Source organism: Gymnoscopelus braueri (genome assembly GCF_963280865.1).
Source record: "Gymnoscopelus braueri genome assembly, chromosome: 7".
In the NCBI taxonomy this organism is placed as follows: domain Eukaryota; kingdom Metazoa; phylum Chordata; class Actinopteri; order Myctophiformes; family Myctophidae; genus Gymnoscopelus; species Gymnoscopelus braueri.
In genome coordinates, this window is record NC_137608.1 from 10,800,744 (window position 1) to 10,818,754 (window position 18,011).

At 44.6% G+C, this 18,011-nt stretch overlaps 1 protein-coding gene across 1 annotated transcript in view; it reads left to right on the forward strand.

The window, feature by feature from the left end:
* The window catches only part of adgrv1 (adhesion G protein-coupled receptor V1), a gene marked incomplete at its 5' end in the record, with an annotated part of 266,650 nt that overhangs the window by 52,611 nt on the left and 196,028 nt on the right, over positions 1-18,011 (forward strand). The window contains 10 exons of the mRNA XM_080433472.1: positions 113-301; positions 1,530-1,710; positions 3,092-3,288; positions 3,959-4,088; positions 4,642-4,722; positions 5,497-5,636; positions 8,848-9,219; positions 15,912-16,155; positions 16,931-17,146; positions 17,724-17,939. Coding sequence (XP_080289598.1) covers positions 113-301; positions 1,530-1,710; positions 3,092-3,288; positions 3,959-4,088; positions 4,642-4,722; positions 5,497-5,636; positions 8,848-9,219; positions 15,912-16,155; positions 16,931-17,146; positions 17,724-17,939 — 1,966 coding nt within the window. The remainder of the gene's footprint in view (positions 1-112; positions 302-1,529; positions 1,711-3,091; positions 3,289-3,958; positions 4,089-4,641; positions 4,723-5,496; positions 5,637-8,847; positions 9,220-15,911; positions 16,156-16,930; positions 17,147-17,723; positions 17,940-18,011) is intronic.

Genomic DNA, 18,011 nt, shown 5'->3' on the forward strand with positions numbered 1-18,011 from the left:
ATGACACAGATGCTTTTCCCGTCTTATGGATTAATGATCATTCATTACTTCTTCCAGTAAATAATTACATTTTAAAGTCATTCTTCATGTGTAATGTTCTCTCCCTCTCCAGACCACGACGGAGGGCTCCACCATCTCGTGTGTGATCGAGCGAACGCTGGGCGCTCTGGACCTGGTCTACATCAACTACACCGTGACCCAGCTGGACAGCGACAGCGGCGCCGACGCAGAGAGCCCGGCGGAGCAGGACTTTGCCAACGCCACCGGAGCCGTGCTGTTCCTGCCCGGACAGAGATCAGAGGTGAGAGAGAGAGAGAGAGAGAGAGAGAGAGAGAGAGAGAGAGAGAGAGAGAGAGAGAGAGAGAGAGAGAGAGAGAGAGAGAGAGAGAGAGAGAGAGAGAGAGAGAGAGAGAGAGAGAGAGAGAGAGAGAGAGAGAGAGAGAGAGAGAGAGAGAGAGACAGAGAGACAGAGAGAGTGAAATGGAGAGGGGGAGAGATGGAGACAGAGAGAGACAGTGTGTGTGTGTGTGTGTGTGTGTGTGTGTGTGTGTGTGTGTGTGTGTGTGTGTGTGTGTGTGTGTGTGTGTGTGTGTGTGTGTGAAGGAGAGGGAGAAAAAGAGACAGACAGATAGAGACACAGACAGACAGACAGACAGAGGGGGAGAAAGAGACAGAGAGGGGGAGAAAGGGACAGATTAACTGAGAGAGATGGGAGGGAGAGAGGGAGAGAGAGAGCTAGAGAGATATGGGGAGAGAGACATGGGGAGAGAGAACCCCAAGGGTTAGACATGTTGTCATCAATCATATATTAGCTGGGAATCCCCACAGAGTTCATTGTCTTGGGTCAGCTCAGGCCGTAGCTACAATGTATCTGACTGTCCATTCACAACTTCACACCTATGTCAGTATGTATCAGTTTGATAGCACTGACTCATCTCTCTCACTATAATTGGATCTTTTATTTATTTTCCAAAAATAAAATTACAAAGTCATTAGGCCTACAATATTACATTACAAAGGTGCTTTAACAAATGAACACTATTAATGAAAAACACATGAAACAATACATGTACTGTACACCACAAATATCTTAAGGTGTTATCTTAAGCTGTCCATAATATTTCAATGTTTGTTGATATCCAGCCCCACCTAGTGGTGGGTGGTCATAAGTTTAGTCATGCAACAGGTGCCCAATGATAAAGCTCACTGTTAGATATCCATTATTAATAAAGTGCAGTTAACGGATCGAACAAAATTGAATGACTGTACGCAAGGGTGGAAATTAACCTCATATCTCCAAAACTGTTACTTTTCAGGATTCAAATAAAAAAAATAGCAAAAGTAGCAGATCTACAAGCTCAAAACAACATCGCTTTGTGCTGCGTTTCGAGCTTGTAGATCTGCTATTTATGATACTTGTGTGTGATGCTGTAGTATGATCAAGTAGGGTATTAATTTACACAAAAAAAAAACAAAAAACGTTAAAATATGGAGACGGCAACGATATTCTCCTGTGTGTGTTGAACCAGGTGTTGAACCTGCTGGTGCTGGACGACGACCTCCCAGAGCTGGCCGAGTCCTTCCAGGTCACGCTGGTGTCAGCGGAGTCAGGTGACAGGAAGCCAGGCTCCACGCCGTCCAGCGGAGCCAGCATCGACCCGGAGAACTCCGTCAACACCGTCAGCGTGGAGGCCAGCGACCACCCCTACGGTACCGAGCCTTGCTCTATCACATGGGACATGTACTGCACTAGGGTAGAGGTTCTCAACCCGTGGGTCAGGGTCCCACTGGTGGGCCGTGAGGACATTGCACTTGGGCCCACAAATCATTGGCAAAACACTCATATTTGATTGATAGTATAGTGTTACACATACGCACGCACGCATACACACACGCAGGTGTGCGCGGGCACACACACACACACACACACACACACACACACACACACACACACACACACACACACACACACACACACACACACACACACACACACACACTTGTTACTTCTGTGAGTCAGCCAACCTGAATGCACCATCATTACACCACACACACACACACGCACAAATGTGTACACACACACACACACACACACACGCACACGCACACACACTTGGGCACGCCTCAGTGTTATTTCAGTGAGTCAACCTGAACGCTCATTAATTACAAACGCTGCTATTTATGGTCTCAACAAATCCATGTTCATAATCTTATTGTGTCGGTAAGCAGCTTATTGTTGTTGAGCTCCATGTGAATGCTACATTTTGCCCCCCTACTTCATCCACACCCTCCTCTTCCTCCCCCGTCTGAAATATCCCCCTCTTCCCTATACACAGTAAAATACTCTGTGTTAACTTTAATTTAATTTACGGATCCATTCGGTTCCATTTGTACTCTCTCAGAGTTAATTGAACTGCGTACCCTCCTACAGTACTTGAATCATACCCCCTTCTCTGTAATCTAGTACCCCTCCTCCCTCCTCCACTCCAAACACTCCAAGTCCCCCTGGACTGCTGGGACCAAGAAGTAGTAAGTACTAGCCTTGGTTCCCAAGGCTAGTACTTACTTCTTCTTGTAGTATAGGGAACCAACGGTTCTCAAGCCATGTGGAAATCTCCTGTTTCCGTGATGTATGAGTACGAATAATATGATATGAATCCATGCTTGTATCAGGCGATACAGTAGCTATACTACCTGCTGTCAGCTGCGAAAGCCTGCTGCAAAAGGGAAGCAGACCACGAGAAGAATGATATTTCTGTTTACATTATAGATAGTCTTATTTGTAACTGTCTACTCTAAATGATTTAATTCAGTGGCTCCCAAACTTTTTAGTTTGAGACCCAAAAGAGATCTACAAGCTTGAGTTATTTTCACTACTGTTTTTTGTCAATCTTTTATTCATGGAATTTCTTAGATTCTTAGATTAGATTAAAAAAAGTAAAGTATTAAAAACAAAATTTTAATGTATGAACATTTCTTAGATTTAAAAAAATAATAATAATTCAAAACAAAATGTACTCGCAAATAGTGGGTCCCGACCCATTATTGTTTGGGAACCACTGATCGTTTACAAACGTACTTGCTTACACAGGCTTGCTCCAGTTCCAGCCCGGCCCCCCGCCGGGGGAGGGGCTAGTCCCCCCGGCGTCAGACCCCGCCCACATCACGGTAAACGAGGAGGACGGCGAGGTGCGTCTGCTGGTGGCCCGGGCCCAAGGCCTTCTGGGAAGGGTCATGGTCGGATACAGGACGACCCCCTTCACAGCATCCAGTCCTGAGGACTATGAGGTTAACATTATTTCCATAACAAACATTGTTGTCGTTGTTGTTGGTATAATGGTTTCACATAGTTTCATTTGGCATGGAATTGTACTGTAAGGAATGTTATGGAATGCACCGCGATCTTCCCTCCAGGATTCTGGTGATTTAAAGCACGGATACAAATCAAATCACAAATCATAAAAGTTCATTATGATATATCGTCTCTGTCGGGTGGAAACCTCATATGTCCAAAACGACTACTAATTACTTTTTTCTAAACGCAATCTTCTACTTTTGATGCTTTTGTGTGACGCTGTAGTATGATCAAGTAGGGCATTAATTTACGAAGAAACACAAAAAGTAAAAAATATGGAGATAAGAGGTTTCTGCCCCGACAGCAAGGATATGATATATAATAATACACATAATAATACCACATAATAAATAACACGTTTGTACATACTACAATAAAAACTCAGTTGGGGAGGAGTAGGGCACTGGGCTCAGGAGGTACAGTACATGTATATAGAGGCTGTCTTGGAATTGGAAGTTTGATCCCCGCGGCTCCTCCTGGCTTTGTCCTTAAGCAAGGACACTTTGCAAGGCATGAGCAGGCTAGTGCCTTGCATGTCTTTGTCTTTCCTTCACACCGTTATCCTCCATGGAGTTCCATGATGGTCTGTGTTCTCCTGTTCAGGACTCAGAGGGCATGCTGGACTTCCTGTCAGGAGAGAGGTTCAAATTCATCAGCGTGACCGTCGTTGACAACCCTGTCCCTGAGCTGGACAAGATCTTCAGAGTGGAGCTCTACAACCCTGAGGGAGGAGGTAGGATCATTACCACCATGAGAGGAGCATTCTCCTTCAACGTTAACCCATTAAGACCTGCAATGCCTTCTAAATCAGTAGTTCTCAAATGTTGTCGTGTCAAGGACCCCCAAAATGTGTATATATTTGGCTGTGGACCCCCCCCCCCTCCCCCCTTCTGATTTTTTTTGTGCATTTCTTGAAATGTTTGAATCTTCTCTTCTGGGGGTCCCTGGCTGGCAGAAAACATTTTCAGATGAGGCGGTCCGTGGCCAAATACCTAACAATTTTGGGTGTTTTTTGTACAAAAAAGTTTTAGACCAACTGGATTAGAAAACCCTTTGATTCCTTATCCTGTATTGACCCTGCGTTGTGTTGTTTTGTGGTGTTCTGTGTGTTGCTGCTGTGCTTCTTTGTGCCGTGATCCTGTGTGATCCTGTGTGATCCTGTGTGATCTACCTACTCCCTCCTGTGAAACACATCGGTCCGATGTGTGATCCACTGTGATCCATGTCTGATGTGGTTCCATCCCTGTGTGATCCCTCCCGCTGGGTGTGTGTGTGCGATCCACCAGTGGGTCAGTTCTTTCAAAGTGAAGGAAGTGGTAGTGGCGAGAGTGAGAGTGACTTCCTGCTTCCATCCTATCACCATCGTGGTAAGTCCCCCCCTCCGACCCCCCCCCCCCACCTTTATCTCCTCAACCTTCACTGTGCTTCCAGCATGCTTCCTTTCATTGATGTCTTATCATTAGCATGGATCATCAGTTAATTCATGGACTGAATGGGTCCTTTCATACAGTAGCTCATCACCACACCTTGTCTAGTGAAAAGTAAGTGGGTGACATGGAATGACACAGATCTTAGATCTGTTTGTTGTCTGTTTGTTCACTCAACCATTCACAAAGAAAGTCTCTGTGCAACGCTAAGCTTCCATTCCGATGTGTTGAACTCAACCATGAAATACAGTAAGACAGGATTAAAGCTGCAGTCCGGAACAACAAGTTATTTTAACAAATCTCTGTGGCATAGTTTGTGGGATGTGGTCATTTCAGTATACAAATTAAATAAAGGAATGATAGAAAAGTCCCCTAATTAGTGAAAAAAGCACAAAAAAACATAAATTGCACACATAATGGGCCACTACAGCAGTGTTACAGCAGTGTTTAACACTTCAAATGGATATAACTCGGTAACCATTGCTCTGATCAGCGCAATTAATATAGGGCTGGATTTGAAGGCTGCGTAGCGGCCTGAATATCTAGTAAACTTAAATGTACAGTCCAACTTTGCAGCTGTATAGTTCTCTGTGTACTACTATCATCTTTCCATGTCACTGATGATGGTTATCAGAGTATAATCTTGTTGTGCCAGGCATCCAAAAGAAAACAAGTAATGCAGATGAATGATGTGATACTGTTCCACATATGCAGCCAGCCTCGGAGTGGCCTCACACATCACTGTGACCATCGCTGCCTCTGACGAGGCACACGGAGTGTTCCAGCTCAACCCACATTCCCTGGAGGTCAACGGGACAGAACCTGAGGATGGACGCAGCAACGTGGTTCTCCTGGTGGTTATCCTGTTTTATATTTTTTGGTAGACAATAGCGAGTACCAACCCGTTCTCACTCCCAAGGCGTCACATTTTGCCGCTCTGTCAGTAACCCTGAAACGTCAAGTGTTGACATGACGGGACGCCATGGCGACAAAACTATGCCCTAATCCTAACCCTAACCTCACAAAAATATACCTAAACCTAACCCTAACCTCACAAAAACTGTGCATTAGGGAGTGAAAATAACAGAGTGGCAATAACTGACGCCTATGTGTGAGAATGTGTTGGTAGTACACAGTGTTTTTTTTATCGATCTATGGAAAGCTTTTGATACAATTGACCACAGAATACTGTTAAAGAAGTTACAGAATTAGCATTAGAGGTGTTGCATACAATTGGGTAAGAAGCTATCTTGAGAATAGATATCAGTATGTAAATGTAATTAACGTTGATTCGGAACTTGTGGTGGGTCCGAAGATTTTTATTCTTTTTATAAATGATATTTGTAGGGTATCAAACTTGTTACATTTTGTTAATTTTGCTGATGATACAACTCTATGTTGTGCTGGGGAAGATTTGAAGGAACATTTGGATACAGTCGAAGTTGAAAAAAATAAAGAAATGGTTTGACATTAATTAATAAGCTGTCACTGAATGTAAGCAAAACAAAAGTTTGTATTTATTAGCATTATTTTATTTATTTATTTTATATTATTTATCATGTTTTTTGAACATTGTCGATTGGAAATTAGTTACATGAATTGATGTGTTTGAATACTTGGACAAGGTGTATTTTTTTAAGTTAAATTACAAAAGGGTAGACGTATTAAGCTTATGCTTCAGTCTATACCCTTTTGTTCCCAGTAAAAAAAAAAAAAGCTGTAAAATAAGTAATGAAAAAAATATGTTTTTATGAATTCTGTTTTTTATGGAATAAAAATCTGTGAACTAAGAATGTAAACGACTGTGAACAAAATTAACTAAACTAAAACTAAACAAGTACGTCTGAGGGGGAAAACATTCAAGTTTATCAGAAATTTACAATTTCAGCATTTAGCAGACACCCATAACTTAACCCATTAAAGGAGTTGTTCACCCAAAAAATCACTTATTTTCTATCAATTCATCGGCGGTCACTCGAAGCGAGTATGAGTATGATGTAGGTGGGTCTGGTCATCTGTGGGTCCTCAGGTGGCTGTAGAGGCCAATCCGTGATCCACAGTCTCTATTGCAGTGGAGGCATATGTAAGTGGTTGTCGTGGTGGTGGTGGTGGTGGTGGTGGTGGTGGTGGTGTGAGGAGCTGTTTTGGTGGTGGATCTCTCCTTTCTTTGTTGCCTCTTGGTTACTGCGGCACGGTGGAGGTCCTTTTCTAGGTGTGCTGTGCCTTCATGGACCATCCTGCTCCACAAGTGTCTCTGGGGGGCAGCCTCCTCCCAGTTGTTGAGGTTGAAGCGGCATTTCCTCAGGTGGGTTTTGATGTTATCTTTGTACCGCTTCTTCTGCCCCCCTTGGGTGCGTTGTCCTTCCTTCAGTTGTCCATACAACATTTGTTTCGGAAGGCGACTGTTTGGCATGCGTATGACATGGCCTGTGCATCACAGCTGGTGCCGAATGATGGTTGCGGTGATGCTGGGGATGATGACCAGCAAGACTTGCAGAGTCTCCTACTGACTGATGACCCGGTCATCAAATTATTGTCTTAGCAATGCGGCAAAAACTAAAGAATCACACCCAGTGTGAGTAAGCGGTGCCTACTCTATTTGATGTGTGGATGCTGGCATTCATGCGGTACTACTCTGTTTGATGTGTGGGTGCTGTTATTCAGGCTGTACCACTTTGTTTGATGTGTGGGCGTTGGCATTCAGGCGGTACTACTTTATTTGTTGTGTGGGCGCTGGTATACAGGCGGTATTACTTTATTTGATATGTGGGTGCTGGCTTTCAGGTGGTACTACTCTATTTGAGTGTGGGCGCTGGTATTCAGGCGGTACACAGAGGGGGCGGGGCTTAAGCAATTACAGGCTGTCCCTATTGGCCGTCTAAGAGCACCTACCAAGTGTGGGAAGTTTAGCATGATGGGAACTGGAGTTATGGCTGTTTAAAGCCCAGTCAATAGGAACACAGCAGGGGCGGGGATTAAGCAATTACAGCCTGTCCCTATTGGTTGTCTAAGAGCACCGACCAAGTTTGGGAAGTTTAGCATGCTGGGAACTGGAGTTATGGCTGTTTAAAGCCTAACCAATATGAACACAGAGGGGGCGGAGCAATGGTGCGGTGGCAGACCCCTGACCAGTGTTTGGTGCGGATTGGAGCAACGGTGCGCCTCGCAGGTCCGCATGTTACGTGTGTGTGTGTGTGTGTGTGTGTGTGTGTGTGTGTGTGTGTGTGTGTGTGTGTGTGTGTGTGTGTGTGTGTGTGTGTGTGTGTGTGTGTGTGTGTGTGTGTGTGTGTGTGTGTGTGCGCGCACGCACGTGTGCAGTGCTGGCTTGTGTGTGTGCATGTCTTTAAGTGGCGCATGTGTCTCCTGTTTGTGTTTAATTAGTGTAATTTGTTTCATCTTTGTGTTGCAATCAGCTGCAGCTGTTAATGCCGTGCTCGGACATACGGACGAACAAACACACTCGGTCAAATGTAGAGCGGCTGGCGACACAAAAAATCTCCATGAATTCATACAAAGGGTGAACTACTCCTTGACCTGAGGCCAACTCTACAAATACCTTCTAAATCAGTAATAAGATTTTTCAAAAATTTGCAAAAATAGCAGACGTACAAGCTTGCTGTGAGCTTGTATATCTGCAATTCTTTGACCCTGACGCTTTCCCGGTTTTAGCAAGGTATAATCACATGCAGAGAGACAGTGTAGTGCCTCAGTAAGCTATAGGATCACAGGTAAATCAAGAACTCCTACACAAGCTCACAACACGTTGCGATGCAACCTATTGTGAGCTTGTACATCTGCTATTTTTACTATTTCTTAAAAGCATTTTTTCCCCCTCCAATTAATGGATTATTAGATTTTTTATGGAATTCTTTAAAAAAAGAAAAAACGTGAACTAAACGTGAAATAATAATAATTAAAAACAAAATGTAGGAAACAAAAAATAAAGGGGTATTCACTCGCGACCCATAAAAAATTGGTCCGCGACCCACACATGGGTCCCTCCCTCCCGACCCACTGTTTGGGGAAACACTGGTCTAATAATCCCACAATCTCTTCCTGTCCCAGGTGGACCGGACCTTCGGCGACCTGTCCAACGTGACTCTCTACTGGGAGGCCGAGCCCGCCTCGGAGCAGGAGCTGGTCAGCAGGTCCGGCAACATCACCCTGGGCGTGGGCCAGACCCGGGGGGAGATCGTCATCGCCGTGGCCCAGGACGAGCTGCCCGAGCTGGACCGGAGCTTCGGCGTGTCCCTGGTGAACGTGTCGGACGGCCGCCTGGGCGCCCTGACGTCCGCCACGCTGACCGTGCTGGCCAGTGACGACCCCTACGGTTATTTTGTGTTCGCCGGCGGCGACGACAGACCCGTTCGTCGACTCCCCGAGGCCGACTCCACCGTCACCCTCACCATCCTGCGACGCGGCGGGCTGCTGGGAACGGTATGTGGTTATAGGTTGAAATAATATCTTATATAAAGTGTATATAAGTATATAACGTGGATTAACCACTTAACCCTATACTTTGTCATACAATGAATAGTCAAAAGTGGCAATATGCAAGCTCACAAAGCACATTTTGAAAAGGTGTGTGAATTTTGTAAATGTGTTGAAATATTTTTGCCTATAATGACATAAAAGGGGGGCACAGTGGCACAGTCGGTAGCGCTGTCACCTCACAGCTAGAAGGTCCTGGGTTCGATTCCCGCCGGGGACGCTGTGGGCGCGGGGGGGCGTGTTCTCACCTCTGCGTCATCAGTGCCCATACCCTAGCTGGGGTTGGCGAAAGGGCCTACTCTGTGCAGAGTTTGCATGTTCTCCCCGTGTCCCCTAGTAATCAGTAATCCTGGTCCCTGCTCCCCCTGGTCAGCTGGGGCGCCTGATGGAGGGGAAAGGAACTGGTTGGAATAATAATAATAATAATAATAATAAACTTTATTTGTATAGCACCTTTCATGACATGAAATGCAGCTCAAAGTGCTTTACAGAGCAAGAATACAATTACAGTTAGAACCAATTTAACAATAAAGCAAACAAAAATAAAATAAAATAAAATAAAAGCAAAGGCTCGTTCTCAGTATACAATTGCAGATAATAAAATGCAGTGGCCCTCGCCACTACAACACAACTAGAATGTAGTGGCTTATCTATGCACAACTACAACACAAATGGATATAACTTAAATGTAGTGGCCACTGTCCTCTACAACACAGCTAAAGAAATATCCACACTTCACACAATTGCCAATATTACATGTGTACCTTAGTAATATATCTTCACACAATTGTCAATATTACACCTTAGTAATATATTTTCACCATGTTTACCACGTGTGGACTAGCCCAGGGGATCTGCTAACTTATCACATCCAAACCACACACCGTACACCCCTGAGAATGATATCGGGGTTATACAAGATATATAGACTAAACATAGACAAAAGGATCTGCCCTGGAGGGTCCACCACGTGTCGACGTGCCCCAGAGGATAATTCACTAAATCCTCCGGATGGAGTTATCAGACTCTTGTCTTTTAACTACCGTGACTCTCTCTTCCACTCACACAAAACAAAAGCAAAGGCATAAAACAACATTAAAATAGGGAATACAGTGAGGAATTAAAAATCAACCAAAGAATCAGCTAAAAGCAAGAGTGAAGTAATAGGTCTTGAGCTGTGCTTTAAAGCTATCGACAGAGGCTGCCTGTCTTAAGTGTAATGGGAGTTTATTCCACACTGTCGGTCCGTAAAAGCAGAATGCTGCTTCACCGTATTTTTTATATGTCATTGTAGGCACCTCGAGCAGGTCAGCACTTGAAGACCTGAGGGCCCGGTTTGGAACGTATCTCTCTAGGCAGTCAGAGAGGTAGGAAGGTGCCAGACCATTTAGAGCTTTATAAACTATTAAAATAATTTTAAAATCAATCCTAAAAACAACCGGGAGCCAGTGTAGTGAAGCTAGAACTGGAGTGATATGTTCTCTCATCCTGGTTTTAGTTAAAATTCTGGCTGCCGCATTTTGAACAAGTTGTAATCTGTCAGTTGTTTTCTTTGGCAGGCCAGAGTAGAGTGCGTTGCAGTAATCAAGCCGAGAGAAAACAAAAGCGTGGATCAGCGTTTTTGCATCGTCTAACGACAGATAGTCTCTAATTCGTGCAATATTTCTAAGATGAAAGAAAGCAATCTTGGTGACATGATTAATGTGTGTATTGAAATTCAATTCAGAATCGATAATCACCCCCAGGTTCTTTACTGTGGTGTTACTTTCTACAACCAGGTTACCAAGTCTACTTGTTATTGATTCTCTCTGCTCACTGGAGCCAATTATGAGAACTTCTGTTTTATCCTCATTTAGCTTAAGAAAGTTCTCACTTATCCAGCATTTTATACTGGACAGACAGGTCAACAATGGGTCTAGAGCGCAGGGGTCGTCTGGAGCTACTGAAAGATACAGCTGGGTATCATCAGCATAGAAATGGAAGTTCACTCCGTGATCGGCGATGAGTTCTCCCAGCGGTAGTATATACAGGGAGAACAATAAGGGACCCAGAATTGAGCCCTGTGGAATACCAGAACAGATGTTGTGTTTGTCTGAGTCAAAGTTAGCTAGACTGACAAAATAGCTTCTGCCTGTTAGGTAAGAGTGAAACCAAGACAAGGCTGTGCCTGACAAACCAATCCAGTACTCCAAACGTTGTAGTAGAATTGTGTGATCAATCGTATCAAAAGCAGCGGTTAAGTCAAGGAGTAGGAGAACAGATACATTTTTGTCGTCAGCGGACACCCTAAGATCATTAATTACTTTTACAAGTGCTGTTTCTGTACTATGACCTTTTCTGAAGCCAGATTGGAATTTGTTATGAACCTTATTGTTCTGTAGGAACACATCCAGTTGATGAAAGATAGTTTTTTCTAAGACCTTGCCCAAAAATGGCAGATTTGAGATTGGTCTATAATTACCCAGCACCAATGGATCAAGGTTGTGTTTCTTGAGTAGCGGCCTGACTACAGCCGTTTTCAGTGAGTCTGGAAAGACGCCTGAAAGTAGAGAGCTGTTTACAATTCTTAGGATATCTCCAATAACACTGTCTAAAACCTCTTTGAGAAACGGGGTGGGTACTACATCCAGTGAGCAAGATGATGATGTCATCTGTGATATAGTTTTACGGAGTTCCTCTTCATTAATTGCGCAGAATGATATTAGGCTTCCTCTGGAGGGATCTACATTTTTGCACCATGCACCATTTGCCGCATTTGCAGTGCTAGCAGCAGCATTCATAATACCAGCTCGAATGCTAAAAATTTTGTTTTAAAAAAAGGATGCGAACTCATCACACTTAGCTTTAGAAGCAGGGAGCGACTCCTTGTAAGCCTGGGGGGGGTTTAAGAGATGTTCAATGGTAGAGAATAAGACTCTGGCATTTTGCTTGTTGTCATTGATAATGCGTGAGAAATATGCCTGCCTTGCCAAGCGCAGTGCTTTGTTATAGGCCACTGTTGACTTCTTAAAGATCTCTAGGTGGACAGTGAGTTTGTTTTTTCTCCAAATTCGCTCAGCTTTACGACATTCTTTCTTGAGTGAGCGCATGTGCTCGTCAATCCAGGGTGTTACTCTAGAGTTAAGTTTCTTTTTAGTTTTCATAGGAGCCACTATGTCGAGAGCTGACTCTAATTTGAGATTAAGATGTTGAACCATATCATTCACTGAGGGAGCATCAAGTAGGGGGGGCACCTGCACACACGCCAGATGACGAGGAAACTCGTTTGCTGCAGATGAGATAAAAAAACGTTTTTTTTATAGTATATTCTGTATTGTTTTTCCCTAGATCAGAGACAGTCATATTAAAACACAATAAATAGTGGTCTGTTAGTTCGGGCTTATCAATAATACTGTCAACAGTGATATTCAAACCTTTAGTGATCACCAAGTCCAGGGTATGGCCATGTTTATGTGTTGGCCCAACAACATGTTGAATAAAGTCAAAGTTGTGCAGTAACTGTAGGAAACCCATAGCCACAACATCCGAAACAATGTCAACATGTAGATTAGCATCTCCAGTAATCAGTTCTGTCATAATTAGTGGAACAGATAGATAAAAGTTCTGATATTTCTGTTAGAAATAAGGCTTTGCTGCACTTTGGAGGTCGATACATACTAATCATAAGCACAGAGGATTGACTCTCCAATATGGTGGCCTGGTATTCAAATGATTTAAAACTGCCGAGGTTTGGCAGAGGTTTGAATTTTAAAGTGTCAGAAAAGATATTCGCCAGACCACCTCCTCTTTTTCCCTCACGTCCTGAGTGAATGAAACTGTACTTTGGTGGGCATGCTGCAGCTAGGGGCACCGCTCCATCAGATCCAAGCCAAGTTTCTGTTAGAAAGATAATATCTAGTTTCTCTTTACAGATGATATCATTTACAGAGGAAGACTTGTCATTAAGTGACCTGATGTTAAATAGGGCCAGGTTTAGCTTCAGGCATTCAACTATCTGGCTGTTGCCTCTACAGGGAATGCGTGTTAAATTTGCTATATTTGCAGAGTGTTTAAAGTCACTCCTTGTCCCGGAGGCTCTATTTGAGATAACAGTGGAAATATTGTAAACCTTGTTTTCTACAAGGCTAACTGAAATAGCCTTGGGCCCAGACATGATTTTGGCTATGCATAATGGACCCTGCCTATCTCAGCAGTCAAATGTATTCTCTAGACGTAGGGAAGCCGACAGGACGTTCTTGTTCTTGCCCTGTTCTTGACGTTCTTCGTTCCTGATCTTGCGCCTCTGTATCGCTAGTGCCAACAGCGTCAACCGTCGAGGGGGGATGGGTGGGGGGCAGGGCACGGTTGATGGTTGTGGGGCCTGGCGTTTGATTTGGGGGGTGAGTCTAGTCCCCTCTTTAATCAAGTCGTTCATGCTACTGGTGAACTCCAGAAGAGCTATTGGGGACAGGGAAAAAGATGATGATGAGGAGGAGGAAGGTGATAGAGTTGGTTGATCTTCCTCATTGAGAGACTCCTCTGTGTCTCCTCCCTCTTCTAGCGTGACCGTGGCTGCAGAGTCGACAATCTCCTCCAGGCTGTCATCAGCAGTCGACTCCTCCGTGGCAATCTCCTTCTGTGGAGTTAGGCTGTTATCAGCAGTTGCGCTGTCCTTTGTTTTTGTTTCCGAGTTATCAGAGAGTTCATTTGTTATGGATGTTCCACCATCCTTGGTAGGGGGGGGTGTGGCGCCCCCCTCCCCCTCAGCAGCGGTGGGGGGTGGTGTGGTAGCGTCTACACAAAGCCATTCATGTTTTTCAGCAGCGGTAGCAGATAGCAGAGCACTATCTGTTGTTATGGAATCTTGTGCTCTGGCCTTGGCAGAGCTTGGTGAAGACATAGGAACATTGTAGAAAAGGTTTAACATAAACAATTTTGCTCCCAGCTTGTTCAATTTAAGCCCATCCGAGGAAAATAGGTGTCTTCTATCCCAAAAAAAAATGAAATTGTCAATAAAATGTACAGATTTGCACGTAGTTGAAAGCCATTTGCTCAGTGCAGACAGTCTACTGAAACGTTCATCGCCGCCTCTTGTAGGTGGTACTGGGCCGCTGATGCACACCTTCACATCAAGTGAGCTGATTTTGCTGAATAAGGCAGTGAAATTCTGTTTTAGGATTTCTGACTGTTTGTCCTCTGTATCACATGTGCCAACGTGCAAAATCAGGGTTTTCACCGTTGGGTGTTCAGCGACAAGATTCAGAATTCTGTCATTCATGTCAGAGACTTTGTCTTTGGGGAAGCATAACACTTTTGCCTTTCTTCTTATCATGCTTTTAACATCTTTAATAGCGGCATCCCCTATGATCAGAAATTCAGGCTCATCATATAACCTTTTTCCTTCTGAGTTACTCTTGGTTCTTACCCTGCTGGGTGAAGAGGATTTGTTTGGTCTGTCATCAGACGGGCATCTGGGGTCCTGAAGCAATGGGCTGAATCTATTTCCCAGCCGCACCGGACACTCAGCACTCGATGTTTTGGGAGATTTGTTTGTAGATCTCCCCTTGGCAGTTTTCCACTGTTGACGCTCAGCACTCGATGTTTTGGGAGATTTGTTTGTAGATCTCCCGTTGGCAGTTTTCCGCTGTTGAAGGGGGGTGGAAGACGCGGTACCCTGTGTCCGGGGGCATCGTTGATGGTGACGCGCGGGTGGTAGCGCAGGCCAGCCGGTCAGATCTGTAATCACAGGGCTCCGAGTTCTGCCAGTTATTCGCCCCTTCAAAGCCTTTGGCTTTGCCCCGAGAGTGTTCCATGAGAAAGCCTTGTCATGGTCTTGTCCGTTGCTCTGAGACTGTGGAATTCCATAATGTTGATTCACTTCCACATTCACTCTTAAAAAGTTTAAGTCCGTTTCCAGCACTGCAATCCTTTGAAGCAATTTTTGGTATTCCTCTGTTGAAACAGTCGGGTACATCCTGATGCTAATTAGCTTTGGCTATATGCCACGTACCCAGTCACTGGAGGTCGACAAATAGATCGAAAAATAATATATTGAAATATGGCAAAAGCTTCTATCTATAGAAGAAATAGAGTCCCATGGGTTTATAAATATCCAGGATCCATTCGTGGTTTCTCAGGGGAAAAAAATAAAAATAAAACATGGATATCAGCTGAGGAATGTAAGCATAGGGCAGAGCGAGCAGCAAAAGCGTCCTCACTGTACGAGAGCAGAAGCAGAAAAAGCTGTGTTATATTATATTAATGCTCCTCATGCATTGAAGGAAGCATGAGCTCAGTTTGGGGCTCTCCCCAGGCTGGCAGAGGGAGAGTAGCACCCTGGGTGAAAAAATGGGTTACAAAAATTGTGGGAAAAGAATACAATAAAACAATATATATAATGACATAAAAAAGCCTTTTGCACACAAAGGCGACAGGTGTGTAGGAGAAGACCAAATGAGGGCCCCAACATACTGAACGATCTTAAGGACATGCCTATAAATTACATACCAGGTTGAAAGTGGTTAATAGATCAACAACATGACAAATTCCATTCAGATGAACTTACATTCCATTTCTTTGATGCTCCTCTCCTCTCCTCTCCTCTCCTCTCCTCTCCTCTCCTCTCCTCTCCTCTCCTCTCCTCTCCTCTCCTCTCCTAGGTGCGTGTGACATATGGAACTCTGAACGAATCGGATGCAGCGCCCTACAGGACCCCCGGGGTGGGCCGGGCCACAGAGGGGCGGGACTTCGTCCCCCTCCTAGACTCTGTGGTGTTCCTGGCCAATCAGACGGAAGTAAACATCACGCTCAGAGTGCTGGACGACGAGGATCCCGAGAGAGACGAGTCTGTGTTCGTAGAAGTGATCAGCGTTCAGCTCATCCAGGGAGTCCAGGAGAGACCCAGTAAGATACTGCTTCTTTATTTACAAGTAAACCAAGAAATTGTATTAATAGCATAATGTTTAGAGTTGTTCCCATACCGACACCGGTATCGGAAAAGTAAACTTGTGGCTGCACTTTAACAATTATTAATGGCATTTTTACTTATTCCTAGATCAGTGGTTCTCAAACCTTTTAACTAGTGCATTGTGAAACGGGGATAGACGTTTCAAGCAGAGCCTTCTATTAGAGAGTTGCGCCAATGAGGGGTCAGAAACAGCGTCGGTCACGTGGTTCATGTAGCTGGAAATAGTGACAAGGAGCCGTCGACTTCAATGCATTCCATGAACTTCCGGTTTAGGGATTTGTCACTATTCGCCAATGTATGTGTATGTAGAAGACCTGGCCCGAAGAAGTGAACGGAGTTGGCGTAACTCTCTAATAGATGGCACTGGTTTCAAGGACCCCTTATAACTCTGAGAGTGTACAAATGGAACCAACGGGTCCATTTGGTTCCATTTGTACACTCTCAGAGTTACACAGCTTTAAGGGTCCATTTGGAACCCCCTCAAGGAACCCTGAGAGTTTCCTGGACCCCACTTTGAGAACCAAACACAATTATTACACAATGGTATCGGATCGGTACTATGTATCGACCGATACGCAACTTATTAGTATCAGAATCGGTATCGGGAAGGAATAAATTGTATCGCTACATGATGCTTGTACTACCCAGTAATAAACAGTTAACCATGAAACAAGACATGTACTGTATTGTATTTCTTTTTTGTCGCTCCAGTTGCCAGGTCCCCTCGCGTGGGCCCCAGGCCCGACAGAGTGGCCCAGGTGATCGTGGAGGCCAGTGACGATGCCTTTGGGGTCATCCAGCTGGGGACCCACAGGGTCAGCGTGGCCGAGGACATCGTCGGACCGTTCATATACGTCACGCGCATCGGAGGAATCTTCGCCGACGTGTCCGTCAAGTTCAGAGCTGTGCCCATGACCGCCAGAGTCAGTAAGTAATGGGATTACAAGTACTGTATGTTGTTACAGTTTGAGTGTGTGTGTTTTTTTTTATTGATTGATTGAATACTTTAACAGTATCAAAAGTGCAGAAGTACAGTTATACAATAATGGTGAAAGGATAAAACAACTTGTCTAGGTCCAGTTGCAAATTGCAGACAGGTGCTCTTTTATGGCGGTTTTGAAGGAGGGTAGAGAGTCACACTTTTTGATGGCTGTTGGTAGGGCATTCCACATTTTGGTGGGCTAATAGTAGAATGAATTCATCCCCATGTCGAATATGGGGGGAACGAGATCAGTCGAGCTCCCTCTGGTGTTGTGCCGGACGTTACTCACTCAGGTATTCCAGGTATTACAATACTTTTAGACATATCTGGCCTTAAATGTTATTAAAACATTATTACATTTGGACTCATTTAGACTGTAATTTGTAAAAATACATGTAAATATAAAATCAAATATAAAATAGATAAATAAAAACGAAATGGTACTCAGTGTTCTCAAGGGCCTATACTGTTCTGGTTTCCGTGTCATCTCATGTCCATCATGTGCTGCTTTGCTCCTGCCAGGTGAGGACTACAGCGTGGCGTCCACAGACGTGCTCCTGCTGGAGGGAGAGTCCAGCAAGGCCATCCCCATCTACATCATCAACGATGACGTGCCGGAGCTGGAGGAGTCGTTCCGCGTGGAGCTCATCAACCAGACCACCGGGGGCGTTCTGCTGGGCGAGCTTACCCGCGCCATCGTCACCATCCTGCCTTCCGACGACCCCTTTGGTGCCTTTGGTTAGTCCAACACAAAAAAAGGGAAGACATGCCATCTCTGGTTTACTTCCCGTATCTGCGTGAAGTAGGTGA